The sequence below is a fragment of the Panthera uncia genome, chromosome B1 (genome assembly GCF_023721935.1).
Source record: "Panthera uncia isolate 11264 chromosome B1, Puncia_PCG_1.0, whole genome shotgun sequence".
NCBI lineage: Eukaryota > Metazoa > Chordata > Mammalia > Carnivora > Felidae > Panthera > Panthera uncia.
Window position 1 is genome coordinate 65,205,949 of NC_064811.1, and position 13,255 is coordinate 65,219,203.

At 40.5% G+C, this 13,255-nt stretch overlaps 1 protein-coding gene across 9 annotated transcripts in view; it reads right to left on the reverse strand.

Moving 5' to 3' along the window:
• RASGEF1B (RasGEF domain family member 1B) overlaps nucleotides 1-13,255 on the reverse strand; it is a 642,507-nt gene that overhangs the window by 18,753 nt on the left and 610,499 nt on the right. For all 9 annotated transcript variants that reach the window (XM_049630719.1, XM_049630720.1, XM_049630725.1 and 6 more), the window contains 3 exons: nucleotides 6,878-7,060; nucleotides 5,059-5,181; nucleotides 4,303-4,440 (listed from right to left, as the gene is read on the reverse strand). In XM_049630719.1, the coding sequence (XP_049486676.1) occupies nucleotides 4,303-4,440; nucleotides 5,059-5,181; nucleotides 6,878-7,060 (444 nt within the window). The remainder of the gene's footprint in view (nucleotides 1-4,302; nucleotides 4,441-5,058; nucleotides 5,182-6,877; nucleotides 7,061-13,255) is intronic.

Here is a 13,255-nt window from a genome sequence, read left to right on the forward strand (position 1 = left end):
TGAAGTAGGGGCAAATGGGTGAAGGTGGCCAAAAGGTACAAACTTATAGTTATAAAATAAGTAAGTCCTAGGGGTGTTAATTACAGCATGTGACTGTAGTTAATAATACTGTATTGCACATTTGAAAGTTGCTCAGAGGGACACCTGGGTGGCTCAGACGGTTAAGTGTCCGACTTCAGCTCAGGTCATGATCTCACGGTGCGTGAGCTTAGGCCCCTCGTCGGGCTCTGTGCTGACAGGTCAGAGCCTGGATCCTGCTTCAAATTCTGTGTCTCTCTCTTTCTCTGCTCCTCCCCCTTTCACACTCTGTCTCTCTCTCAAAAAAAAACATTAAAAAAAAAGTTGCTTAGAGAATGAATCTTAAAGTTCTCATTACAAGGAAAAAGACAGAATGTGATCATTTCACAATATACACAAATATCGAATCATGATGTTGTACATCTGAAACTAATGTTATATGTCAATTATACCTCAATAAAAACAATCAATAAAAACAAAACAAAAATATAATAAATCCCTTGTCCTTATTTCCCTTGCTCTTCTACTTTCATAATCATGAGCTACATTAAAAATCTATGAACTTAAAATGGTTTCTTTAGTCCCCTGTCCCAATATCATAATAAATGTTCCCAGTGATTCTGATATGTAGCAAAGATTCAGAATCAATGTTCTACTAGCATATCTGGTGAAAGATTCTTATTTTACACTTTAAAAAGTGTTTTTTTTTTTTTTAGGGGGGGAGAGGTAGAGGGATATATAGTCAAGGATTCAGCTAGTGAGCAAAAAACAGCAAACTGTAAGGGGAAAACATATATGACAGGCTATAGGGTAGAGCTGTGTGTGAGAGAGACAGAGAGACACGCAGAGAAATAGAGTATATATGTATGACATCTTTTAAGTTTCCTGCTGCCATTTGATTCCATTCCAAGCTTTGTGTTGTTAAGCATGCTTCCTTACTGAGTCATGAATTGCTAAATATGCACTTATTCTTTTTTATAACTTCAAATGCCAGTGACAGTAATTACCTGGCAAATAAAGATAGAATAAAGACCAGCCCCTTAAGGAAGAGAAAATTGCATTTTACCCACTATAGCCATTTGTCATGTAATTCAATCATTAGCTCCATTTCATGTTTCTTGCAGGCAAGTCCTAATAAACCACTTCATTTTGGGCAAATCCCCAGGGGGAAACATATTAAGCCAAATTATGCAGAAGTGTCCTAGCAGATTCAGCAGAACCCGACAAAATTATATATAGGGCACACCTGGATTCATTGACTGCCAAAAAAAATCCCTAAAGTCCCAGGCAAGAAGCAACAAGTCTCAACCCAAATCCACACTCCTTCCTGGGGAGGGAAATATTTTTTTTTTTCCTATTCCAGTAACTGGTTAGTCTGTTCGTTCATCTCTTCATTCATTCATTCATTCAAACACTACTGAATACCTATTAAATGCCAGGCACTGAGCTAGGACAAACCAAGGGGGCACAGCAAGGAGTCAGGAAAAACAAGTCATAAAAAAAAATGAAGTAATTACTAGTCACAGAGTGTTATGGAGAAAACAGTAGTGAAAGCCAGTAATGAGAGGCGTTGAGGGGGATGGTGGTTGGGGTGGTGAGGGTAGGTCTCTCTGAGGACGGACACTTAAGCACATAACAGATATGTGGCCTCCCAAGCAAAGACCTGAGGAAGGAGCATCTATCACAGAATTTTTGAGCTGACAGGGACATTAACACAGGGCAGTTACCTCCATGATTTATAGAAATGAAGAAGAAGCAAGGAATTTAGGGAACTTGCCAAAGCATACTCACATCAGCCAGCTGCCAAGTGTGGACCTGATTCAGAACACTGGCCTCAAGTAGCCACAGGAACAACAGGTCACTGTAAAACCCAACCTGACCAAGGCAGGTGGCACTGGTCTGCTCAGCCCCAGGTTAATCAATTCCTTGGTTTGATTTGGTTTAGCTTCCTGTCTCCTCTTTTCACACTCAAAACCATGGGAAAATCTCAAGGTTTATCATGGATTTGCTATTAACGTAGGAGTGCTGATAAGAAGCCAGGTTAGAAGGCTGTTTGGCCCTTTTTGGTCCCACCCGACCCCTGAGTGCCTTGATCCTGTTTAAAAAAAAAAAAAAAAAAGACTGGGTCCAATCTGTCCAACACTGATAGAAATGATCTCCCTCACTGACTACCATGACGAGAAAAACAAAAGGCCACTCATCTGGAATTCTCAGAACACTGACTCCTTATCTGAAGAAGATTTTTAAGGTTTTCCTTTGGAGAGGATCAAGCAACCATTTCTACTTTTTAAAAAGGCAGTAGAGGAAAGGTAAGTTGACTGACCTATCAAGTACCTAAGTACAACTTAGCTAAAATAAAGCACTAACTCAGGACTCAGCCTTCATACAAGAAAAAGTCCTTACGATGCCACTAATCTTTTGAGCATCTTGTCATAAGCTAAGTTTACTGAGCCAGGATTGATTCTGCCTAGCAACCCAACAGATAACCCCACTAATGTAAGATTTACTACAAAACTGCCCGGTGATAGTTAACTTGTTAACTTTTGCCTTTCTGAGTGAAGGACCTACCAATTCATACCTTGCTAGAACCTGTTACATGCAAACTGGCAAAATGATGGTAACAGTCATAACTTGCAAAACAACTCAGGAAACCACTCGTTCAGCCTTACAGAAATAAATCATGGCTGTCTTGAGCACCAGGGTTCAATATAATGTCATAAGGGAAGGGTAAAAGGGTTAATTCCATTTTCATGAGGGCATAACTGCAGGGAAGCAAGTACAAATTTTTCAACTGCAAATCTTATATAATTTTTTAAGTTGGGGGAAATGGTATTAAAATAGATTCACCCCGAAGGAGAGAGAACAGACAGGGTATCATGTTACGTGATCTTTATAGCATACCACTGAAAGAATGAGTTCTCAAGGAAGGTCATTTGTAACGGAAAAATGCATTTTAAGACAAATGAAACAAGACATCTCTGCAACTGCCAAATGCTTTGTCAGTCTTTTCCTAGGCAGAAGTGTGGTGTCTGTGCCTAGGTCACTTGTCCCCAGGAGCTCACTGGCAGCACAGAAACTACAAAGACATCCTTGCCCAACAAGCCTCAACACAAAATATCAGCCCTGCAGGCTTGCTTCAAAGAGGATCACCTCGAATCTTTCACAGCGAGTTAGCTCTTATCAAAGGCTCAGTTGAGGGTAGTGATATTTATGAAAGATTATCCAAGAACCTTACTTACTTTCTTTTTCTACCTATCCTAGGTGCTAGCCTTGAATCTGCTTCCGGGCACCAAAAGACTTGTATCTTTTTCTCTTTGTCTTCTCCTCTCCCAAAGAATGACCTTTGCTAATTATACATTAATCTTATAGCCTCAGTTTTCATTGAGGAGCATTTGTTATAAAAACCATATGGAGCTGTTTCCCTGATCTCATTCTATGCCCCCTATATAAACTCCTCCATAAGAACGTTTTTAGGGCGCCTGGGTGGCTCAGTGGGTTAAGCGTCTAACTTCAGCTCAGATCATGATCTCGTGGTCCGTGAGTTCGAGCCCCGCGTCGGGCTCTGGGCTGACAGTTCCGAGCCTGGAGCCTGCTTCAGATTCTGTGTCTCCCTCTCTCTCGGCCCCAGCCCCACTCACGCTCTGTCTCTCGAAAATAAATAGGCATTTAAAAAAATAAAGTTTTTAAAATTTCATTTAATTTAATGCCCTGAAAAATTAGTACGCTCTCTCTTTTCTGACAGTGAACATTTCATAACCAACTGTATTTCTCTTTTACTTGAAGTTTACAGTCAAATCACAGCAGTCCTGTCCTACTACACTGCTTCTCAACATTAGCCTATTCGTTTTCTTCCTTCCACGGTACAAACTGTCTATTTCTATTCGTGATGTATCAATACACAACTTATTATCTGTTAATATATTCCTAGGTTATTTATTTTATACCTATTTGTGTTTATGTCTAACTTGCTATGTCAAATCTTTTTAGAAGGAAGGAAAGTATAAGTAAAACTAAAACACACTTGCAGTGTGAATCCTATGCATGAAGGGACATGAACATACCTCCAAATTAATCACATAAAACTCCAGATGATGTCCCTTTGAAGTGGGATTGTACAATCATCCCCATTTGACACACCAAACAGACCACTGTGCTATGTCGAAGACGTGCCCAAAGGCAACACAGAAAGGAAGCAGTGGAGAGTCTGATGCATAATTCAGCACCAGCTCCCACCAAGGCTTGGCCTGGAAATTCGAGTGGTTTTGCTATATACAGGATACCAACCTCCTCGCCACTGGCTATTCGGTGAGCCAGATCTTTTAAGTTTCTCATCATTCTTTCATCCCGAAAATCATAAGGAAACGTTTCCGTCCATTCTGTCAGGAGTTGAAGGATTTTGGGTGCAATTTTTCTTATCTGGTTCTGGGGAGAAAAAGCAAATCTCATTGAGTGATGTCTATCACCATGGACTGCATCAAACACATAATTGCAAACAGTGTCACTGGTAAACTTCTAGTGCAAAGTCTTTAGGGTTAAAGAAGAAGTCTAGTCCCCCTCCCCTAAGTCAATGCCAAGTACCACCAACTTAAGGCAGGATCTAGGGGTCTTCCATGGCATTAAATTTATATTGTGGGGTTTTGTTTGTTTGTTTGACATGAAGGGCATGACAGTTTATCTTAAAACAACTGTACCATACTGCTCATAATGACCAGCAAACACATTATGATGGCTTTTCTCCTGGGTATTAACATGGCAGTATTTTTATATACTGAAATGTTTCAATAGGACCAAGAATGGTAGAGAAATAAAGATCTTAGATGAAAATGAACACTAATAATTCTGGCGTCCTACCCTGTATTGTGTCCTTTATACCATTCCCAATTCCCTTTGCACAGCCATGATACCATGCATGCCCCTCAGCCTGCGGATAAGGAAACCAACTTCACAAAATCTAAGCCACACAGTTACCAATCCTAATAGAAATAGAAAAGAGAAAGCATACTAATAGAGAAAACTGTAAAGTTCAAGATATATCATTACCTTATCGCTATTAGGATCACTTAGTCTCTGGTGTTCAACACATAAGTGGCAAACCTTGGCCATTAACTCGTATGGATGCATAAATAACCGAGAACTGAGTAGGAAGGTAAATATGTATGTTCTCTGTGGCAAGAGAAAAAAAATCATCACGGTTACATTCTCCGTGAAACTAGTATCTTTCCCATATATGATACATCTTAATCCATTAAATTCTCTGGGTCAAAGTTAACATACTACCATTTCAAAAGTAATGCTTAGCAGTAAAACACCTGAGGATGGATTTTTCCTTTGCCTTCTGATGTATCTCTTCCCTTCAACCACACCAAAAAACCCAGAAGTACAAGGTAAGTTTATCTACCGAAATTATTCAAAGCACATTTTCATGTCCAGCCTCTGGAGTCAGTATACCAGGACACCTAACTCATTTTAGTAAAGAGGAATGAACTTCAGCGCAGAGAAAGAGATCTAACTTAAATATACCACCCATACAGAATCTTGTTCTGGGTCCAAATGTTATGGTAACTCAATGGAAACCAAAAAAAACCCACCAACCCACATCAGCTCAAGAACTCTCCAGTGCATCCAGGGTGGCACAATGTAGTGTTTGTATGCTTGTGTCAGAACATTCAAAGGTGGGCTTGCAAGTGATCTATTTCCTTGCCCAAAAGCTAAGCAATTTGATAAAACACAGTATCACACTATATACTTTTCTTTAACTACATTGTCTCCCAAGAAGCCAGTAATGAAGTAGAGCTTATTTATTATAATAGTTTCAGCCTCCCAGTGAAAAGAAAAATTCCAGGATTTTTTTTTCTTTTTTTTTCTTTTTTTTGCCCCCCTTAGGCGCCTTTAGTAGCTCATACACACTTACACAACCGAACAACGGATTCCTTTTACTTTTGATTACAAGTTTTCCCTGTGTGGCAACATATTTCAAAATGCTATGTAACAAGTCACACACAGAGAGAGAACTCAAGAGGGAACACTATGGTGAATTACAGTGGCAAGCACAAACTATCCTTCACACACCAAGGTCATTATTATATTTGTAAAAACATGAATCTAGTGTCTAGATATTTTCATGCAATCTTTATCAACAACCAGCTGTTGTTGAGTAACAGGGGCAGCTGTAGCACAAGGAAGGGGGTGGGGGGCAGGAACACCACTTGCCCAGAAACAGAAAATCTAGGTTTGACTGCGGATAGGGGTTGAGGCTGTGTGTGGATTACTCAACGTTCTGAATTTCAGTGTTCTCCTCCCTGGCCTCCTGGAATTGCTGTAAAGGCTGAGAAAATGTAAATGGATTCCTGAGATAGAAAGTGTTATCTATATAAATGTTGGCTATCGAAGTAAAATATTAGCAATCTATAAAGAATTGCATCTTGAATATAACTCTTGTTCTCCTTTCTATGAAGTTTTTCCGCCTATGAACTTCACTTTTCTCAGCATAGCGATGGGCCTGGAAACCAAAAAGGCATTAAATATTCTGGGAGTATCCAACATCCTCTAGCATGTCTATGCAAGGACCAATGTATATGCATGGATTAAAGCTACAGATACTTCATTTACATGGTATCTGACTGTCTACAGTGTGGTACCAACCCTGAATAGAAACCAAACTGCAGACAATAATCAAAACCTGGATCATACCCAGGCTCAGTTTGATCTCAAAATACTGAATAATCAATAGGCAGTTTCTTATTCGAAAAATTCTCGGCAACCCAGATATAATTCAGTAGTATCTAGGGTCCCTGCCTGCTACAGTGTATTTTTTCTGAAGAATACCAACGATGTGTTTCACAGTAACAGGGATACCTACATCCGGATAGTAATCCACATTAGGTACTAAGTGCTGAATGAGTGCTTCCAGAGACCCAGAGAGGAGGTTGTTGTCGTGGTAATACAACCCTCCGCAGCTGTCATCTGCAGACTGATAGAGGTTTCGGTTGTAACCACTGCTGTCAAACATTGCTGAAAAGGGAGGAGTCTGAGGCATGCTTTCCTAAAATGAATAAAAAAAAAAAAAAAAGGAGAAAACATAGTGTGAGTCATTTGCAGTCCAAAAGAAAAGTAGGCTTTCATGGTAATGAGGGAATAAATACTTTTAAAAATAGGTTAGGTTCTGATCCAGTATCAGAATCCATCAAGAGAGCAAACTGCTCTTAGAGTAACACATGTATGCATACTTTTGAGTACCCATGTCATTCAGTCAAATGCCATAAAATGCTTAGATCAAAGGACCCAGTTTGGACTGAAGAGTCAAATCTCTGGCTGCCGCGTTTAGATACCCCTCCTTCACAGGAAGAGAACTGGGCTTCCAATTGCTTTATCTGACTGAGTCAAGTGTTACCCAGAGGCAGAAACGAACAAACCTTCCCAGCTGGTTAGGAAGAATTACATAGCAAGTAAGAACTATCAGACTAACGGTGGTCATAGTAGGAGACAACCAAAACAGAAGTTGGACAAACGGAATTGTAAGAGAGGCCTAGAATTAAAGCACACCGTGTGTGTGTGTGTGTGTGCACGCGTGCACGTGAAGTGCATGTGTGTTTCCAAACGTACGTATCAAGAGTTAATGCTGACTCCAGCTCCCTTGGAAGAGCTGATGCTGTTGACTTTTGCCCCTTTGTGTCAAATTCTTTCGGGGTGGGGGCTCTGTAAAGCCTCAGTTCTCAGTAAACACGTGGGCTGAGAGGCACCTGATTTGGGGAACAAGAAGCCCCATGATGGTCCTCTCCATTTGTGTGCTTTGCAGCTCACAAAGCCCTTGTTTGGAGGGTGCTCAGTAGAGGCCAGAAGCTATTAAGTTATTACTTGGATTCCTAGGGACAGAGCTCCCGACCCTGAGAATAGACTCTTGGTTTCTGACAGCACGTCTGGACAATGGAGGCATTCAGGAGCTGCCAGACTGAGAGTTGCAGAAGGCAAACAATGAAGGAAGGCTTTGGACTGATGGGGACAGGGTGTGTGGAGGCTGCAGGAGGACACAACCTGGGCTAATCCTTCTTTTCAAGATGCCAAAAGATATTTGCATCCGAATGGGGGAGGGGAGTGGAGGCCTGCCTGAGAAGGCACATCCTTCGCTCCTAGCGCATCTATTCCAGCTCCAGCAGCTAACGGGGATCGCCGCATCATAACACGTGCACGTGCCTCGGCAGGAATGGTCAGGGGTTGGGTGTTAGGGAAAAGAAAACAAAACAAAACACATCTACTATAAGGACAACCTGGAAGGTGAAAACAGCATTTAGGGAAGGAAGAATCAAGAAAAAGAAATAGAAAACCAGCTTCAGCATTTTGTACTCTATCCCATCCACAAACCAGTGCCGAGGGAGAATGCAAAAAGCAAAAGCCTCGAATAGGAAGAAGCTGATTACTGAGAATCATGCCGGGAGAGGGGTCACGACCTGCACCATCACTGCCACGCCTCTGGCTGAGGCAGGACATACTCGTAACAGCCACAGGATCAGGAACATGGGATGCAAACAGTAACACAAATACTCCATATGTAGTTGGTAAGACCTTGCACATACAAATAATTATTAAATAACTCAATGTTAACATTTTATAAGACAGTGGACAAAGTGTGTTTCTGTCCTCTTCAAATTGCTAGTTTTCTATTAGTATGATTCATGTGCGATATAATCTTTGCAAATAAGTTGTCCTTGGTGGGAAGAAAAAAAAAAAAAAAAAAAAAAGAGCCCATCTACCTTGCTGAGAAACTCAAAATGTCCTTAAACTGAAACTCTGGGACCCAAGATGAGACGCACCTAAAAGATACTTCTGACAGCCTGGGGGGAACTGTCCATCTGAATTTGGTTACCTACCTCTGGCTTAAAAAAGTTTTAGATGGTTAAAACCACATGGTGTCCTTCACAAACAGGATGACAGTTGAAACTCATTCTGTCATGCCCGTGCAGTTGGTTCTTGTTTGGTTTTTTTTTTGTTTGTTTGTTTTTTTCTGCCAAGTACTTTTTGCCAAGGATTTTCTTTGATTTCTCTACCTATTCATCACTACTGAAACCATCCCTAATAAAATGATGTTGGGAGATGGTTGGCCAAAAGACTTGGGAATTTCAGAAAATCAGAAAATGTTCAGAGTTCAGAAGGACCACTGAAATCATCTGGTGAAGAATGAAAAATAGATTTCATTCCATTTTCCAACTGTAATTAGAAGCGGGTGCCTGGAGGCCAGAGGACGAATAAGAAGATTGAAAGGCTGTAACTAAGTGGGAGAATGTGTGTCCTAAGTGATTAGCAATGACTGCAAAAACGGCCATGGAAGAAGCCAAAGCCCAAGTGCCATCACAATCTGCTCCAGTCTCCTGCTTTTATAACAGTGCGAACTAAGAACCTGGAAGGTGAAATGAGGTAACCACGCTAAGATCTCACAGTGATGTGTCTATAGCATCAAGTGACCCCAGTGGACTCCCCTGAATCTTGCACTCCTGCTGCCTTCTGTTATTGACAGTAAGCATTAGCCAACAATAGTCAAGGGTCATCCAGTCCCCTTTTAAGGAAGCAGCACCAAAAGCCACCAAGTATGTGTACTTCTCAATTATTCACTCCCACGAAGCACACAAGGACTCAGATTTGACCAAGCGCTCAGATTTAATGAAGCCCTAATCTGGTGCTTCATTGCTGTGGAGACTTCAGAAGGTAATTCGCCTCCACTGCCCCCCACATAGGTTTTTTATTTAGAAAATTATTCCCAATTTTGCTCACTCCTTCCAAAAGTATAAAGTATAACAAAACTATCATATTCGTTTAGAGCAAAGTTCTTCTTAGAGCATTATTAGAGCAATGGAAACTATATCACTCACAGGATCTCTTTTGGGAGTTATGAAATATCAACACTTAGATAATCCCTTCCAACCAAGCACCAAGGAAAATACTGCTAATAGCAATGGAAACCAAACTGAGATAAAGTCAATTTTAAGAAGAGAGACCGTCACAGGTCATTTGCTGCCTTCTAATCAGCTCTAACTTCTGCTAATCAACTGATTTCATTTTCCCATGAACTATCTTGACTGTTGAACTTGCACAAGCAGCAATCAAATGCTGAGATTCAAGTCACTCCAAGAGATCGCAGCCCCTTATTTGTGAACAATGCTCATATTTTTCTACCTTGCCTTAAACTCAAGATAGCATCTTTTCAATTCTAAGGTATTGGCCCTAAGGCCTATTCCCTTCCTCAGTTGTGCATTCTGCTACTATGGGTTACTTTGTGCAGGGAAAGGTCTCCACATTTTACCTTCCTTTACTTCTCTGATGCCCCTTCAGGGCTGCTAACCTGAGAAATGCCTAGATACACATTGAAGAAGGCTCTGGGAATGTCAGCAGCTCCTGTTTGTGTAAGGTTTACTGCCTACAAATGCCTTTTGGGATTCTTACAGCTACCCTGTTTGGCAGACATCCTCACTCTGTTTTGACTACCTAAGAAGCTAAGGTTTAGAAGAACTATCAAAACTGACTGGGATTACACTTCAGATAAGGGACACATAGGACAGTGTTTCAAACCTGGATCTCCAAGTTCCAGGTTCAAAATTTATTGTACTATGTCATGTTACACTGCAAATGGTCTTCCTTGAACTTTTAGTATTTAACCCATAAAACGAAAAGTCCACCAGTCTATTCCAAATTGTAAGTTATCAGAATAATTTATATTGTTTCCTTTTTTAGTGATACATGAAATAAAAGTGTCTTACAATGGACAGCATCTTAGATTCAGTTAAATGCAGTCATATTTGCTTTTGCTTACTTTATACATTTCCAGTAAAAAATCTTAATGAGACAAATGACCAAAATAAAGATCATGGATCACAGTATTGAAAACCCATTTCTGGACAATCTCTAACAAGTGGCCAGTCTAGCCGTTTTCTAGAAAGAACAACTGCCTTGTGTAACAGATGCATTTGGCAAACAAGGGGAGGTCAGGAGAATGGTACAGAAAGTACTCTTTGGGAAGCGCACCTTAAATACCTAAGAATAAACACAGCAGGTTTTCTTTCAAGTACCTTTCTTCCCTGTTATTACCCACATTGAGACCCACTGTTTGCTCAGGGGCACCTGGGTGGCTCAGGTGGTTAAGTAATTGACTCGATTTCGGCTCAGGTCAGGGTCTCACAGTTCATAAGTTTAAGCCCCACATCTGGCTCTGGGCTGACAGAGTGGGGCCTGCTTGGGATTCTCTCTCTCCCTCTGTCTCTGCTCTACCCCTGCTTATGCTCTCTCTCTCTCTCTCTCTCTGTCTCTCTGAAAATAAATAAGCAAACAAACAAACTTAAAACAAAGAAAAAAAGAGCTACTGTTTGTTCAGTATTACTCAGATTTGTAATCCAAGACTTGAATTTTACCTGCTTCAGTTCTGGAATTGAAAAATGAGGCTCAGAAGATTAAATGTTAGCTTGGTTTTTGTTTTAGAAAACAAAGAAAACATCCGAGACCTGGACATGAGAATCCAGAAAAGCATTTGTCCCCAGGCACTACAAACTCTAGGAATCATGTGCTGATGGTTTCTGTAGTGGGAGAAGGGCAAAGGGTGAGGCTGCTCTCATCCCAGAGATTCCATTTACTTATTTATTTCATCTCAGTGTAGTTCTGATTTCTTATCTGCAGCAAACCTTCCCTTTACAGCTCTCAGAATTAATATTTTCTGTCCCTAGCGTCCTTTAAACTCTCAATTTACTTCCCTTGACCCTTCGCAACATAATCTCAAAACCAACATCTCCACTGCCTACCTCCCTTCCTTAGCACAAATTTCACCCTGTCCAATACACCTAACTGTGGGGACCTGTTAACCACAAATCTTGTTTAGGAAAAACTGACTTGCCCCAAGTTAGAATGTGTGACAGCATTAAGGTAAAATACTGGCATTACTTTACTATTCCGTCAAACTTCAAAATAGTTAATTCCTTTGGGAAGAAAAAGAGATTTATATGAAATACTTGGAAAAACTGCTGACTTTATTCAAATCACTAGCAGAAAGATAAGGCAGAGGACGGGGTAATCTCCTAAGCAATTCTCCCAAAGTTTCATTTGTAAATCCTTTCCTGGAAACTCAGAATACACTCTATATGGCCAGTGGCTCTTAACTTTCTAGGGAGATGACAAATCTCTCCCCACACTGCCCTCAGAGAAATATACCTACAAGTTTGCATATACTTTGAGGGAGTGCAGACCCCAGGTTAGGAAGCACATGTGCAGGCCTGCACAGAGCCTAGATACAACTTATCTACTCATCTAACTTGGTCTAACACGTTCGAGCCTGGCTCCTTAGATATCAAGGAATACTTGTATTTGGAGTTAGTACCGATCAAATGAAGTTAAAGAAAATTTTTAAATGATACTTCTTCTGATTTGGGTCCAGATATTTAAACAGGTATTTTCTTTCCCTTAAATTGCGACGGTACCTTGGGATGGGGAAAGATGCCATGAGACAACGGGAAACAGATTTTGGTTTTTAAAACAATGAACCAGGCTAAAAGAAAGCTCAGAGCCATGAAAATTAGCATACAGATTACAAGTTCTGTTGGAAAACTTCCCAAAGGGAAGTATAGGATGTATCCAACTCAGGTATACAAGATGAATGTTCTTTCTTAAAATTAACTTGGTAAGCTGAAAAGTTGGTTGACAGGCAAGATATGTTACAGGGGAAGCTAATTCAGTCACGAAGATAGATCATGTTCTTCCAAGGACTCTGAAAAAGTTCAGCCTGACATTGATCCAGAAGCAAGGAGGCAAGCTCTGGGTGATTTAAGGGATGAATGGATTTGAAAGGCATGCCTAATGGTTTCAAACCAAGGAAAGCACCAGATGAAAAGCTGCTTTTTTCTAAACAGCAGACTGTGTTTGAATTAACGGCTGCTTTTGCACAATGTTATTTATGATGAGGCAGGTGCACCGGGATAAGGTGGTTTCAGGTGACAATTCAAATTGGAAAAGAGGTTGAGGTAAAGATGGGTGTGGGAACTAAATCAAAAGCCATCCTTCAACATCTGCTGTAGGTGCTGGGTAAATCTCTACCAGAATGTCAAATCAGCATTTCCTGTACACTTAAGAGAATGAGCTAGAAAAGGTAGGACTCAAAAAAAAAAAAAAAAAAAAAAAAAAGAGAAAAGGGGGTTTTTATCCATATTTATTTAAAGAGAATTTTGGTTAAAGAAATAACAAACAAAACGATGGTTGAAGGTAGGTTTTA